General features: G+C 42.1%; 1 protein-coding gene across 3 annotated transcripts in view; it reads left to right on the forward strand.

The window, feature by feature from the left end:
- Window positions 1–3,272, forward strand: part of ANO6 (anoctamin 6) — a 112,508-nt gene extending 109,236 nt beyond the window's left edge. For all 3 annotated transcript variants that reach the window (XM_005297954.5, XM_042857772.2, XM_065557429.1), the window contains one exon: window positions 553–3,272. In XM_005297954.5, coding sequence (XP_005298011.2) covers window positions 553–759 — 207 coding nt within the window. In that variant the 3' untranslated portion in view covers window positions 760–3,272. The remainder of the gene's footprint in view (window positions 1–552) is intronic.
- The last annotated feature ends 12,828 nt before the right edge of the window (window positions 3,273–16,100 follow it).

Here is a 16,100-nt window from a genome sequence, read left to right on the forward strand (position 1 = left end):
TTACTTGGCCCAATTGTCACATCACAGCACACACGCTTATTCAGCACCCGCACAAATCAACACCACTCTCCCAGCACACTCCCCCTAGACACAAATCAACTACCTAGACAGCAACACAGACAGCATACACAATAACCCCAAATATACACAGCCCCTCACTTGCTTCCCACACATATCCACACAACTCTCCCAAAACAAAACTCAGACACAAATCAACACAAGCACCCACACAACAACACAACCAGCACACACAATCACCCCAAACATCACTCTGAAGCCTAGAATATTTGTTGAGTCAGTGTGCAGCAATGGACACAGCTACAAGCATGGTTGAGAGCTCTTTTTGTTCAAAATATCACCAGGTTCAATCATCAATGGGATTTGTGGTCAGTTACTATCCAGTTTTTAAATTCTCAGTCATTTCTGGCTTTTTTTTACCATGCATGACTTTGTGAATTACACCTGTGCAACAGCCTAGGCTTTCAACTCCTACTTAGTAATAATAATAGCCTATTCTGCATGACTGACATTCTTGATTTTCATCTTCCCTAGCATGTCATATACTGTGTGAAGTTTATTGTTTCATACGTAATTCCGGATGTATCACAAAAGACGAAGAGCAAGATCAAACGAGAGAAATACTTAACACAGACACTCCTGCATGAGAATCATCTCAAAGTTATGAAAAAAAATATGGGGAAAATAGCTGACAGAATCTGGAAAGGAGCAGACGGCACTTTCCGACCTAAATTTGACTAAGAATTTTACACACAGACAGTACTTAACCGGCTCAGTACTGGTTACTAATGGCTAATCAAAATGTTACTAATGGCTAATCAAAAGTTGGGGATTAACTCCCTTTAGCAAATAGTGTCTTGTAACTCTTGCCTATGTCTGGAACATCACTGGCTATAGAGGGAAGGACTGGAAAATACAAAACCTTGAGATCCAGTATCACCTGGAAAAAGCGAAATGACGTCTTTAATAGTTTTAACCGGACAGAAAAAAAAGGCATCTGGTTTTCTCTAGACTGTTGCCTCGTAAGAAGGGGCAGATTCATTCTGAAATGCAGCACAACACCTTCCACTTCATTCAGCCATTGGTTATTTCATCTGCTGTTCAATTTGCACAAAACCTCAGAAACCAAATCATTTGTATTAAAAACAACACAGCTGCCATTAGGGTGACCAGATGTCCCAATTTTATAGGGACAGTCCCGATTTTTGGGTCTTTTTCTTATAGAGGCTCCGATTACCCCCGGTCCCCTGTCCGATTTTTCACATTTGCTGTCTGGTCACCCTAGCTGCCATTGAATGAGTTGTGATCACATGAAGTGGCTGTCATTGGATAATTCAATCACTGGCTATATAATTAAGCTAAGAGGAAAAGCCAAAATCAGAAAGAGACAGAAGAAAAAAGATGACGACAACTAAACATTAGGATGTTCAGCCATTGCTGTTGCCATGATAAGCCTGTTATGTGCCATACAAGCTAAAAAATGCGCAGCAGGGATTATACAGATGATAAGGTATTTCAATCAACGTGGTAAGAATGGACTTGAATCACAATGAGAGGAAGCACTGCAAGCCTGCTTCTCCTGTCATTGATACCTGCATACGGTCAGTGGCGATTCCCTGCCTTTTTACAGCAGTATGAGGGGAGAATCAGGTGATGTGTCTTTACCCAGTTGATGTACATTAAGTAGTTCATTTTGCCCATTCTGTTTTGAACCTGTATGCTCTCGGAGGCTTCTTACCTGTAACGAGTGAGCGTTTAAATTCTTGTCACACATTAAATCAATAATCCACAGAGGGCTCACTTCTGTATTTCTTTCACAACCAAAACTCCATTCACTTCAGTGGTAGTTTTCAGTGTGCAAGGAATGCAGGGTTGGACCTACTGTGATATCCTCAATTCAATCCATCACAAAATAGCATGTGTCAACACAGTAGCCAGGAAATGTGATTTCCAGCGCGGGTAGACAGACACATGCTAGCTGTGCTTGAGCTAGCAGACTAAAAAGAGCAGTGTGGCCAGAGTAGCTCAGGCTAGCCATGTGAGTACCTACCCATGAGGTTGGACAGCTACCCCGAGCCACCCCAGTGCCACACGCATCTATGATCATCATGCAAAAAAAATCCATGTTAACCTTAAAGACTCTTTTACAGTACACTGTGTGGGGGGGATATTTACCTAATGAAAAAGGACAAAATCAGGAGGGAATGGAAGAGAGACCAGCCTGAGAAGGGACCGTGATTTGGCCTTATGTAATTAACCTCACAAGACTTACCACCCATTTTATAGATGGGGAAACTGTGACACAGAGCAGTTAAGTGCCTTTCCTATGGTCACACAGTGATCTGTGGCAGAGCTGGGATTAACATGCAGGAGCTCCTGGTCCCCAGTGACCTATTCAATCCACTGGACTTCATCCCTGTATACCCAAGGGCACGTACTATCTCTTCCTTTTGCTGTCACCTAGCATTATTCTCCTGAACATAGTAGTCTTAATCCACATCTGGCAATTATTCCTCCTTCAGGATAACATTATGCCAGGAGTGCCTTTGATCCATTATATCATCTATAGAGAGAGAGAGAGAGAGAGAGAGTCTTACTTTAAGCACAGTTCAGAATTACAGATAGTGAAAAGTATGGTGCCTTAATAAAGAATATCTTAAATAAAAAGATACTTAACATTCTGTGCGGTTTACATAGACTTTATCTACACCTGCTAAAGATGGGATTACTAGGCCTCTCTGAACTTTTGAAGCATAAGAATAAAACATTCAGGAGGGGAAAAACAACAGTATTTGTAACTCCTTTAGAAACTAGGTCACTTGAAGAATATTTCACTAGGCTTTTAAAGGGAAAATTAGAATCTGCTTGAAAATATAAATAGGTTTTTCACTTTTGATGCTGCAAATCACAAACTGTGACATCATCCACTGTGGGCCAAAATTATCTTTGGTATAAATCCAGTGAAGTCAGACCTGACAAAGAGCTCTGTGTAAGTTCAAAAGCTTGACTCTCTCACCAACAGAAGTTGGTTCAGTAAAAGATATTATCCACCCACCTTGTCTCTCTAATAGTCTATTTGAGCAATTTTATAAACTACATAATGCCAATATTTGTAAGGTTCTTCAGAAGTTGATATGATTTGCCACATAAGAATATACATTTTGTATTTTTGCTAAGAATATTTGCTATTAATTTCTGAACATTAAGATATTTCGTTATATTTATCATTTTAATAAAATTTATTTTAAAATGCATTCCGTGTCTTCATTTGTGTTATCCTTTTTTAGAAGCAGAACAATAGAGCTGCCACCAAGTACCATTTTTAAATTATTAGAATATCAGCATTGTCTATTTTCTATATTACTGCCCTTTTTCAAGTTCTTGCCATGAAGTTGTGCCACTGCTATTGAGAACCATCAGCTTCTTTTCTAAATTCTCTGGATGATGGAATTCCTCCTTTTCCACAGCAGAACTGTGATATGGAGGGGGGAAATCATTATGCTCTCAAACAAACGTAAGATCTGGGATTCAGTTTATTCCTGCAGGATCAGGCCTATAATGAGCACCCTACTTCCAGGTAATTCAGCCTTTAGGTTCCTTCTTGGGGCTCCTGCTAGTCCAGGTTTATCCTCTGTCTGGGACTGCACAATCAGCATGAATTATTGTTTGTTACTCCTATACCCCTATGTATGGGGTTGGGGTGTTTATTTGACTTAGGCATGTATGTACAATTGGAAACAAATCTACAGATCTTACTGCACTCATGAACTCTTCCTCTTCCCATCATCCATTCAAACCTCAAGCCACTTAACTCTCTTATGCCTCTCTAGCCCAACAATATCCTCTTCAGAGGCCTAGGAGAATGGATAGGCTTGAAGGATAAAAGATTCTCTGGCCATTTCAGACACAAACTTTGTCTGCACTAGCCTTTTTTTTTTTTTTTATGTTTTCCACACAGCTGCTCTTAAACACCAGTGTAGCTCCATGGGGGTTGTAACAGTAGAGCACTAGTTTAGCCGTTTTTACCACTGTGGTGTCTAGCCCTGTATTGAGCAGGCTGACAACCCAGTCATAAAAATGCCAGTCTACACTGTTGTTCTCACATGGCCAGGTGCTGTGATGACATAAACTCAGCTGATGCTGAGTGCAATTTACAAGCTATGGGTATAGAGGATGTAGCATCATATTAGGCCATGTCTATGCTAGGAAAATGGATCTATTTTTAAATGTTAGCTAATGTGTTAATGAGCTTAAATCCTGTTGTAGACAAGTCGAGCCTAGGGCCCACACTTTGAGCAGCTCATATGGATTAGCAAGAATAAGTTATTTTGCAGCCCATTGTTAGTTGCTTTTACTGTTAGTAGTTTACCTGCTACCTCCTTCCCTTTTTGCCATTGTTCGAGTGAATTACTCTTATTTTGCATACCCACTGCATACCAAATTGGCACAAGTTAAGCTGCTTTACCAATTGCACCCATTTTCTAACATACTCCAGCTGTGTAGTTTACTCCACTGTATACCTCACAAGAGAATTTGGCCCAGAGATTGCCATGGGCCTTACACCAATTTACACCAGGTCTGGATTTTGCCTAATGCTCCAATTGTCATTTCATGTCTGGTAAAAGGGGATGGGGCGTTACTGTAATTCCTCTCAGGAAAGAGAACACGCTTGGTGGCTTTAGAGCAGTGGTTCCCAAACTGGGGTTCGTGAACCCCTGGGGGTTTGCGAAATGTTACAGGGGGTTCTCGGGCAAAAAAATCCCTACTGGCAGACAGAGGTGTCCCTAGGGACCCTGGGTAGCATGGGGCCAGCAGCCCGGAGCCCCTGGACTTCCAAGAGCTAAGCAGATCAAAGCAAGCATATCTAGCACACTGAGGAGATTTAAACTTCAAGACTCCTTATAAGAAATGTATATATTTTGCTATTTTTAAAATTAAATAGGCAGTTAGTATTGTTTTTAAAATTATTATGAAGAACAAGTTTAAGCTTCGTTGTAACGTGCACTGTTTGCCTGGACTGCTCAAGACCTGAATCCTTGTGTAGGAGGAACTCTTTAAGTTGGCTTCTTAAATACCTTCATGCTGTTTCACATCTGATACTCCTTGATGAAACATAGGAGCTTTGTCTTATAACAGGCTTATTCAAAGTGATACAAGCTACGAAAGTGAGATCTTGGAAGAGTGTTGCCATTTTCATAATGTAATAAAAATACTGTAATGATAAATAATAATTAATAATGAAGTGTGTAATAAGCATGTCATAAAAACAAATTTTATATTTCCAAGATCACTGCTTTTATAATTTACTCAGATAAAGGAGAAAATCCCTGGAAATACTCATTTTTATGAGGTGGTTCGCAAGACGACATTTTAATGAAAGGGGTTCACAGGTTGTTAAAGTTTGGGAACCACTGCTTTAGAGCAAATATTTACTTGTATTACGTAGGCATACACAACCCAGTCAAGGCTCAGGGCCTAAGTTCTCTCTAAGCTGGGTGGCCATGCACCTGCCTATTAAACCCTGCGCAGGGGTTTAGGGCTGCAGCCTCTCCCCCAGCACAGACCTGCCACGGGGGGGGAGAGGGACCCCTCCCTGCCAGCCCCAGCGCAGACCTGCCATGGCGGGGAGATGTGCCCCTCCCCACAGGCCCCAGCGCAGACCTGCCATGGTGGGGAGAGGCACCCCTCCCTGCCGGCCCCAGCGTAGACCTGCCCTGAACTTGCCGTGGCCAGGGGAGAGGAGCCCTTCCCTCAGCCCAGCCCAGCCAGAGCTGCCACAGCCGGGAGAAGCGCCTCTCCCCCGGCCCCGAGCTGCTTCAGCAAGAGAGGGTTGGGGGAGTCCTCTCTCCCCACCACAGCCCCAGGGCAGCCTGCACCCCAAACCCCCTCCCACACGCCCTATTATGCTAGGCACTGTACATGTACCCAGTGATTAGGACATGACTTGGTATAACAGCAGCAACAAAACCTGTGTGAACTTTCATTTATTTTGGGGATATTTCTCTAGTAAGAAAGAAATATTTCTCAATAGCCTAGTAATACCACAGTATTGAATTCTTCCTGAGCCTGCTCTGTAAATTGGATTTTATTTGCAAGCTCAAACAGCATTAGGACTGGCACCTTTTATTTTTCTAATTTGCTAATTTTGTGCTTTGATATGATTAGCCCCTAAAAAACAACACTAATCTCTGGAATACAACTCCATGTTGCTTGTCAACAATGAAGCAAAGAATTGATTTAGGCTCTCAGCAACTGTACTTATTAATTCCCACTCTTGCTTTTCGTCACCCTGACTTGCTATATTTTCCCCATTCAGTAGTTCAATCATTTTAGTCTGTTACACTAACAATACAGGGTCACACTCATATACCTTGGTCATCAGCTAAACCATAGCCATGCCGCTCAAGGAACACAACTCACACTTGCTTCATGGCAGAGGATGCTCCCCCCAGTTACAGAAGAAATGTGTGTAGGTCTCTGTAGTATTATGGTGCATTAGCCTCAGTTGGCCAGCCATTAGAGGGCAAAAAAACTCAAAAGCCACACATTTCACCTGCCAAAAATCATCCAGGTGGGTCACATCTTAGTTTAGTCACTGTGTCCTGCTTTCTGAATTGTCCCATCACAAGATTACTGTTTTAGTTGGTCCAATAAAAGATATTCCCTTACCCACTTTGTCTCTCTAATATTCTGGGACCGATATGGTTACAACAACTCTGCATATATATTTTATTCCCAGTCCCTTCTTTATTTTTAAAATATAACCCAAATTCCAAACATAACCAAACTATGATCAGTGTGGCTCACTTCTTGCTATGATTGTCTCTCCATTCAGTACACTGGGCAGCTGGGTAGGTAGTTTAGGCTCAAAATTTAGTTTTTGTACATTATTATTTTTATTGTGGTAGTGCCGGAGCCCTGATCAGGTCCTAGTGTGCTAAGAGCTGTCCCTTCACCAAAGAGCTTATAACCCAAAAAAAAAAACCATTGGCAGCTAAGGCAAAAAGGATACCAAAATAAACACATTTGCTTAATTTTAAATTATAAATAAAATGCTGCTATGCTCGCAAATAAGCGTTATTAATTGGCTGATTTCTTTTAAGCATTATTAATTGGCTGATAGCAGAGGTGGGACTTGAAGGCACAGCTTCACTGAAAAAAAAAGTGTGATTTTAAGTCGATTAGCAGACTCAGGTAACATTGAGTCCTTGGGAGGGAGTTGGGGGTGCAGGCTCTGGGAGAGAGTTTGGTTGCAGTGGGGGTGCAGGCTCTGGGAGGGAGTTGCGGTACGGGTTCTAGGCTGGGACGGGGATTGGGGTGTAGGAGGGGGTCAGTTGGGTTGGCACTTACCTCGGGCAGCTCCCAAAAGCGACTGACACACCCCTCTGGCAGCGGCTCCTAGGCAGGGGGTCCAGGGGGTCTCCATGCGCTGCTGCCCGCAGGCACCACCCTCACAGCCCCCATTGGCTGCAGTTACTGGCCAATGGGAACTGCAGAGTCAGCGCTCGGGGTGGGAGCAGTGTGCGGCGACCCCTCCCTCCCCAGGGGCCACACGGATGTGCCAGCCACTTCTGGGAGCGGTGCAGAGCAAAGACGGGCAGGAAGCCTGCTTTAGCCCCGCTGCGCTGCCAGCAACGGCAGCCGGGGCCCCCGGCCTTTTTAAATCACCCGGGTCCCTGGGCAATTGTCCCCTTTGCCCCCCAGTCCCCCATCGGCGGGCCTAGCTCAAGTTCAGTGAGGGTGTGTAAGGGGCATCATGGAAGATATGGAGACAGTTGTGCAAGAAGCTGATCAATTGGTAGACAAGACTAGCACAGTTGGCAGAGTGTTTGAGTAAGGGGGCTATTAATAAGAGTAAAGAGCAGACCAGTTGAGGAGGGCCTTGAATATGAGAAGAAGCAGTGGCGAAGAAAGGCATGCAGGGATTCGCACAGGGAGGGGATGTGTGTGTTATAAAACACAATATTAATGGAAAATTTTAATTAAACGAGTTTAGATTGAGACATCTGTTCCCACTGTCCAAGCTGTGTGAAATCCAAACTACCAGCGTAAGTGGAGAAAAATAAATTCAGCAAATGTTCCATTTTAATAATCTACACCATTAATAACAATTGTTTAATAAAAGTTGTTTTTATTGACAGTATCAATTTACTAACCAGCCTCCTCTATCATTTCCCTGCTTCTTGACTAATGACCATGAGTCAATAAGCAATATCTGCTTATATCCCCAGCCATACAGCCAGCTAGTGTATAACCTCCACTGTACACAATCCAGGTTAGCCCTACCTAACCACTGTGTCCTGTTACAGACACACCTTTCTCATTCACCCGGTCATTTTCTGAACCAGTCTGACTGTTTGGCCCTGCCCTGCCCAGACTGGACTGAATCACACTGAGTCATCTACAAATAAGCCATTGTAATAACATTGTGGGGGCTTTTTTCTGTTCATCTCCAGTGCAACACTAGTGAAAGTTAGTGACAAATATCTACAGCCCAGCGGTCAACAGGTAGGAAATGTACTAATCCCCAAGTGGATGGTACAGGGATTTGCTAATTCCTTGGGGTCGGTGGGGCTGGAAGCAGTTTAGACAGCATCTTTTGCAGCAGGGAGAAGAGGGAAATCCCTCTCCTCCCACAGTTGGTATGCCCAAGGTGTCCCATTTCCCATGGATCTTTTTACTGAATTAATAAATGAAACTTTTAGTAGTTTCATTCCCACTGATGTGTTTTACTTGATTAACCTGTTGACCAAGTCCTACTCGATCTTTGAGACTCTAGTTGCTGATCCTTCACTGCTGCAAACGCATGTCTACATATGGAAATTAATTCAGATTAAAGTAGGATGTGAATTTAAAGTGCAATAGTTGTTCCCAAATAACTCCATGTGTGGATATCAGTGCTTGAACTGTTCACCCTATCTTAATCCAAATTAGCCTTTTGGTGTAGATAAGCTCTATTATTCATATATGCATCCGAAGAAGTGGGCTGTAGTCCACGAAAGCTTATGCTCTAATAAATTTGTTAGTCTCTAAGGTGCCACAAGTACTCCTGTTCTTTTTGCGGATACAGACTAACACGGCTGCTACTCTGAAACCTGTCATTATTCATGTGTGCAATTTAAAAGAATGGAAAAATTACATACATGGCTACAAATTTGCAGAACTGGGTCTTAAATGTAGTTTTAAAAGGAATAAGCAAGAGTCAAACAGGGAGTTGCCATTTTGACAGCCTGCTGGTGGAATCTGTGACAGGAAATGTAGCTCAGCAGCATCGGGAAGTGTGACATTTTTAATTATTGTGGCTTATAAAAGTCTGTGTCACAAACTAGATCAGACAAGAATTTCTGCTGAGAAGTATCAGTAATGGGGCACTGGTCATTGATGGAAGAGCCGCTCCATTCACAGTTATGGAGCCATAGCCTGGTGGCAGGTATTTTTAAGAACTAAACTGAAAATTCTTTCCATAGCAGTTGTTAATTAGTAACTACTTAGTTAGCTATGTAAAAGCCATATCCTGCCCCTGATCTACATCTCAAAGGATTGTACTTCTGGATTAATGGGAGATTATGGCCCCATAACTACTCACTGCAATTTTCCTTTAATGACAGAGGAACTAGGAGACTTTTTTTCCCCTAACTGACAAAAATGTGTCTTGCTTTTTATACCTTTAATGGTTTGTTTTAAACACACACACAGACACAGAGACACACACACAGTCTGTTATAGCATAAACCATGTTTCCTATAATGTTGCATGTTATATACTGTTCTACACCAGGAGCATTTTTTTAAAAATTAAGCGACCTCATGCAACTTTACATCTTAAACACTTTAATTGAAAGGCATAAACCCAGAGAATAGTTTCATCAAATTTCCTTGTGTTTCTCTCTTTTCCTGGTTTGTTCCCAGTGAGCTGCAAGGAAAAGAATAAGACATTCACCATCCCTAATTGGAGCAACTAGAAAATCCTTTCGTATCTTGCAATTAAAGTAATAACACCTTATTGACAGCACAGTAGAGTAAACAGTGTTTTATTGAAAGCTTGTTGCAGGAATTTGGGTTGTCCTCAGGACTTCAAGCTGAGTAATGAAAACAGGTTTTGCTACTAAATCAAAGACTTCTCTAGTTTTTCAGCTTGCCTTTGGCAGTCAGAGGTGCTTAAAACCTCTTTCTAGCTCACTGAGGCATTGTTAACCATCTAAACATAATTGAGTAAGGGGACCTGCTTAAAATAAAGAATGCGACAAATAAAAAGGTTAAGTACAAGCTATGGTACATATGGGAACTATGTTGTATCTGTGTCTCAGGACTGAACTTTATGTGATGGGGCCTGAGAGTGCAAAGTGTTTGTTAAAGGTCCAATTCAGCCTTACCTAATTATTTTTGTTTGCAGTGTTGTAGCCCAGGATATTAGAGAGACAGGGCGGGTGAGGTAATATCTTTTATTGGAGAAAGGGACATGGTTTCGACCTACACAGAGCTCTGAAGAAGTAGTATGGGAAGAGGAGCTACAATCTCGAAACCTTGTCCCTTCCACCAACAGAAGTTGGTCCAATAAAAGTTATTCCCTCACCCATCTTGTCTCTATAGCTATTTTTGTAAATAATTTGCTAGCATTTGTCTCATGATCATATCTTGTAAAATTAATTCAAATACATGGTTATGAACACTGTTGTGGACCAAAAATTGGCTGAAGGAAAGCAAACCCTTCACTGATGACATGCACATGCAACTTTGCCCTTTTGAAAATATATCCCACTACTATTCTTAATCCATTATTATTAAGGCTACAATTTTGTCATGCAAATTTGTACTCAATTTCATGGTGCAGGTATGGGCGGGGGACCCATAGTCAGGAAAGGTCATCGCCCAGGAGGGAGGGGTGGGTTGTAGAAGAAAGGGCCCACTCCGGCAAGGAGAGGCAGCCCCAAAAGTCCTGGTAAGCAAGCCCACCACAGAGAGGAGGGGAGGTCCTGGGGATGGAGCATGAGCACACCCTGGTGTGGAGGAGAGGCTTGGGGTGGGGGTGAGGGTGGCTAGTGAGCAAGCCCTCCCCAGTGAGGAGGAGAGGCCCCGGGAGCAGGGCTGGAGTAAGCCCATCATGCATATACCCCACAATAGCAGCTCCTATCCCACAGGGCTGGACCCAGCTCTCTGCTCTGAGCATTGTGACCCTGTGTGTTAGGTTGCAGCTCTTCCATCTCAAAAGAATGTAAGAACGGCCATACTGGGTCAGCCCAAAGGACCATCTACCCCAGTATCCTGTCTTCCGCCAGTGGCCAATGCCAGGTGCCCCAGGGAATGAACAGAACAGGTAATCAGCAAGTAATCCATCCCCTGTCACCCATTCCCAGCTTCTGGCAAACAGAGGCTAGGGACACCTGCCCATCCTGGCTAATAGCCATTGATGGACCTATCCTCCATGAATGTATCTAGTTGGGTTTTTTTTACACCTATTATAGTCTTGGCCTTCACAACATCCTCTGGCAAAGAGTGCCACAGGTTGACTATGTGTTGTGTGAAAAAGTACTTCTGTTTGTGTGTTTTAAACCTGTCGCCTATTAATTTCATTTGGTGACCCCTCGTTCTTGTGTTATGAGGAGTAAATAACACTTCCTTATTTACTTTCTCCACACCAGTCATGATTTTATGGAGCTCTATCATGTCCCCCCTTAGTCATCGATTTTCCAAGCTGAAAAGTCTCAATCTTATTAATATCTCCTCATACGGAAGCTGTTCCATACCCCTAATCATTTTTATTGCCCTTTTCTGAACCTTTTCCAATTGCAATATATCTTTTTTGAGATGGGGCGACCACACCTGCATGCTGTATTCAAGCTGTGGGCATATTATGGATTTATATAGAGGCAATATGATATTTTCTGTCTTATTATCTATCCCTTTCTTAATGATTCCCAACATTCTGTTCGTTTTTTTGACTGCCCCTGCACATTGAGTGGATGTTTTCAGAGAACTGTCCACTATGACTCCAAGATCTATTTCTTGAGTGGTAACAGCTAATTTAGACCCCATCATTTTATGTGTATAGTTGGGATTATATAGAGGGAGAGACATACCAAACTCAACTGGTGCTGTGACCACGTGGGTCAGATCGCAATGCCTGGAGTAGAAGCCAGGCCTATAGCTGCTGCAGGGGTCACAGACATCATTAAAATTCACGGTTACCATTTACACCATGACCTCCATGTCAAAATCCTAGCCTTAACCTTTATACCCACACCGTAGGCCAGATTCTCCTCTACATACAAGCTCCTCCTGACAGAGCGCAGGATGGGGCAAAGGAGAGGCTACTGCAGATCATAAATGAGACTCTAGCTCAGTATATATGTGTGACACTGAACAACTGAAGGTCAGTGTCAAACAAAAACTGGATCCCTGCACCAAAATGCTCACAATCAAAAGGCATAGACAGAAACAGACCTTACAAACGTGATAAGAAGTTACACTGTGTGGGCTGCCTTCGACTTGGAATGTTAGAATTGGAACATTTCACCGAAAAGCAAGGGGGCTTTGGGGCTGGGGGATGGTATTGTTCATTTTATTTGTGTATATGTTTATAACACCAATATATATACTCTCATGAATGACACACAACAAAATACACTGAGAAGAAAAAGCTCACCTAGTCAATATTAAATCCTTAATAAATCTTGGATCAAATATAACTTTGAAATAAATACTAAATGTATTAATGATGAAGCCGAGGTTAAGACTAAAGTCGTGCATTTATCACATACAGCCTGCTGGACACTGTATAATGTCTTTTACCTTGTAATTATGGTACTTTAACAAGTAAAGAGAGTGTAAGTAAGCGCCTGGAGTCAGAGACTGTCATTTTGTTCTGTGTTTGTACAACACCTAGCACAATGGAGCCATGATCCATAGCTAGGGTTCAGCTGTGCTACAGTAATACAAATAAACAAAGGCCAGGATAGTAGCAAGTGAAAAAGGACAGAGCTGAGTGTCCGCCTACAATTTGAAAACATCTCCAGGATTGGTCACTGGAGAAGATGGATGGATTCATTAACCACTGAGGCTTCAGTTTTCAAAAGTGATGTGCCACTAACAGCTCCTTCCTTCCTCCAAGTTTGCAGACAGAAGGCTCAGGATAAGAGCTTTCCTTTTCCAGATGTTCCTATCAGCTCAAAGATAACTTGTCAAGGAAGGAAAAATTTGGAGTAGATTAAAAATCAACCACATTTTTAAAGAGGGGTAATAATTAGAATAAACTAGGTGGGATAGTCCCAGCTGTCATTTGCTCTACAGAGAAGCTATGGTTCTTGTCTCCCATTCTCTTTAAAGGACTATTAAAAGTAGTTAAAAGTATCCCTTTCCTCTTTCCATTGCTCAGCTAAAGCAAAGAATCTGACAGGTCATCGCTAACTTCCCTCTTCTCCTGTCCAGGAGACCGCTTCATAAGTATCCACCAAAGTTTACACTATAGTTTATATTATACTTAGTCATGTTTTATAAGAAAAAGATGACCAAAACCAGATCTCAAATCTAGTCTAAAATAGTTGGGGTTGGGTTAGAATATTCAGCTCTGAACTCCATAATTTTGGTTCCAGTTCTGATTCAAAACCAGAAAGGGCCTAGATTTAGCAGGTCTAATTCAGGGGCAGCCAAAATGTCATAAGACGAGCTGCTGTCGCAAAACATTGACCCAAGATGGTGGAAGTCTCACAATGTCAGCAGCTCTTCTGATATTTCTGCCATTCAGCACCACAAATCTGAACCCAGGCACTAGCTTTGATTCAGCCTCAAACCTGGACCCAAACTCTTAAAACATTATTGGCTTATTCAATTGGTTCCTTGTGCTCCTCCTGGCTGCTGTATCCACCTTTGGTATCTCATTTTATACTTAGCTTGTGGACTCGTTGGGGCAGGGACTGTATTTTTGTTCTGTGTTTGTACAGCCCCTTGCACAATGGGGTCCTGGTCCATGACTGGGGCTTCTAGTACTGCAACACAAATAATAATAATTCAACCTAATCTGACACTACCTCTTTGGTCCATCTTTAATTATAATTAAACCATGTAAATGAATCCCACAGCTCAGTGAAAACAGAATCCCCTAATTTAGGGTCTTGCTGTACACAGAGGTTTCATTTATTCCTGTTACCTGGCCTTAAACTGTATTACAACTGGAAAGGTCAGCATGCCCTATAAATAAACTACTTTGATGCTCTGATATTGGCAGGGTTAGAAATTTTCAGCTGTGAGGCTCAAAGAATTAATTTATTTCCCAAGAATGTCAAGCAACAGAAGACTCCTTTAAATCCAGGTTGTCTAATAATTTATCCTCAATTATATGTGTGAAAACTTAAATTTGGTCACAGTTTTTCAAACTGTCAAAGGTTGAATGTGATTAGAGAATCACTAAATCTATTCAATATTTCTAAATTTAGCAGTCTGGAGTACATGGGTGCTATACTTGCTATCCACACATAATTTTCCCAACACAGGAGTCCTCAAGTTTTATACATGCCAACCACACTGGAAGTCACTGTCTTTTTCTAGTGAAACCATTTGCAATTTTCCCCACTGTTCTTCCAAAGGTGCCTAGGATATTTCAGTGAATATAAAAGCAGCAAAGAGTTCTGCAAAACTCAGTGACTGCAGTTTGCAGAGCGGAATTCAAACAAATCATGTTTGGTTTCAACACTGTGCCATAAATACCATAGGCACTCATTCACCAAAACAACCCTTTAACTTTAAGCAATGAGTAGTTCCATCCGCATAAATTAAGCATGCGTGAAGTCTTTGCAGATCAGGAACTCAATGGCAGCCTGAATGAGACAATCAGCACACAGACATGTCTATAAAGTAGTAATAGAGCACTTGCATCTCGTTACCTCGTGGATAGATAAGGCACAGATTCTGTTGATGGGAAGGATTCTCATCTTTTCTAGGGAATATGAGACTTCATTCAGATAAAAAGCTGAGAGCGTTGGGGGCCCATAAGGTCAATTGTCCATCTTGCCCTGGCATGGCCTACTCTGAGAAACTGAGCTGAAAAGTAGTTTCTTTAAGATCAGAAATTCCCCAGGCTCTGTCATCCACCATTGTTTAATTGTTTGGGTATCAAATAGAGATCTCCCTTCAAGGATGAAATATGTGGGAAAGAGTGCTGTATTTGTTCTATTCCACCACTACTCCCACCACCCCCAAAGTTAATTGGAAGGGCAAAAGCATCTATCTTTTTTACTAGGCAATTTATAGTGAAGCTGAAATCGATCCTATTACCCACAGTATGTTGAAAAGTGGCTCTGCCATATTCATATCCATCGGGAGCTTGTAAGGGCACATAATATTCATATGCATCTTGACTATGGTTTCCTGGTCCATAGGCAGAGCTAAGCAGGAAAAGCGAGGTAGAACTTTGGTTGGTTTGTTTAAGCAGCACTTACAGGACTTAAGGGCTAAATCTAGTGCCACAATGCCCACAGGGTGGCTAGATCTTTAATGATCTTTCAGTGACCAAGCAGGTAATCTTTGCCTAGTTCGTTCCCATGGGGAAGGAAGAAGAAAGTGATCCCCAGAACTCTTGAGTTTTTGCTTTTGTAATGGATTCAGAAAGTCTGAGTGAAATAAACCTTTCAAATGAAACAATGAAATAGAGTCATCACCTTGGCATATCAGTAGTGCTGGAAAGAAAGTATGTTAATCCCCTGTACAGTCTCTCTATTTATACACTTAGGCTGCAAAGAGACTGGCCAAGTAAAAGAACAATAGCGGACTAGAAATATCTCCTCTGGCTGTTATTCTCATCAGCTGTTTATCCCCTTTATTAAGGATCAGTGTGAGAACAACCTCTGTGAAGGACAATGTTATACAAATAAGTGTGATTGTCATGCTGATTAAGTGGAACTTGGCCGTGTGATTTGCATCTCACCATCTGACCCTCTGCCCTGTTTTCTTGTTATTTGTAAAAAGGAATGTTCTGTAGTTCAGGTTCAGAGAATGCATCATAATTTAAGGTGATTCTTCTGCTCACATCCAGAGAGCAGTTCACTGCAGGATTCAGATTCTCTGTTTGGCATGGACAGAATGCATGCAGCT

The sequence above is a fragment of the Chrysemys picta genome, chromosome 1 (genome assembly GCF_011386835.1).
Source record: "Chrysemys picta bellii isolate R12L10 chromosome 1, ASM1138683v2, whole genome shotgun sequence".
Lineage (NCBI taxonomy): Eukaryota > Metazoa > Chordata > Testudines > Emydidae > Chrysemys > Chrysemys picta.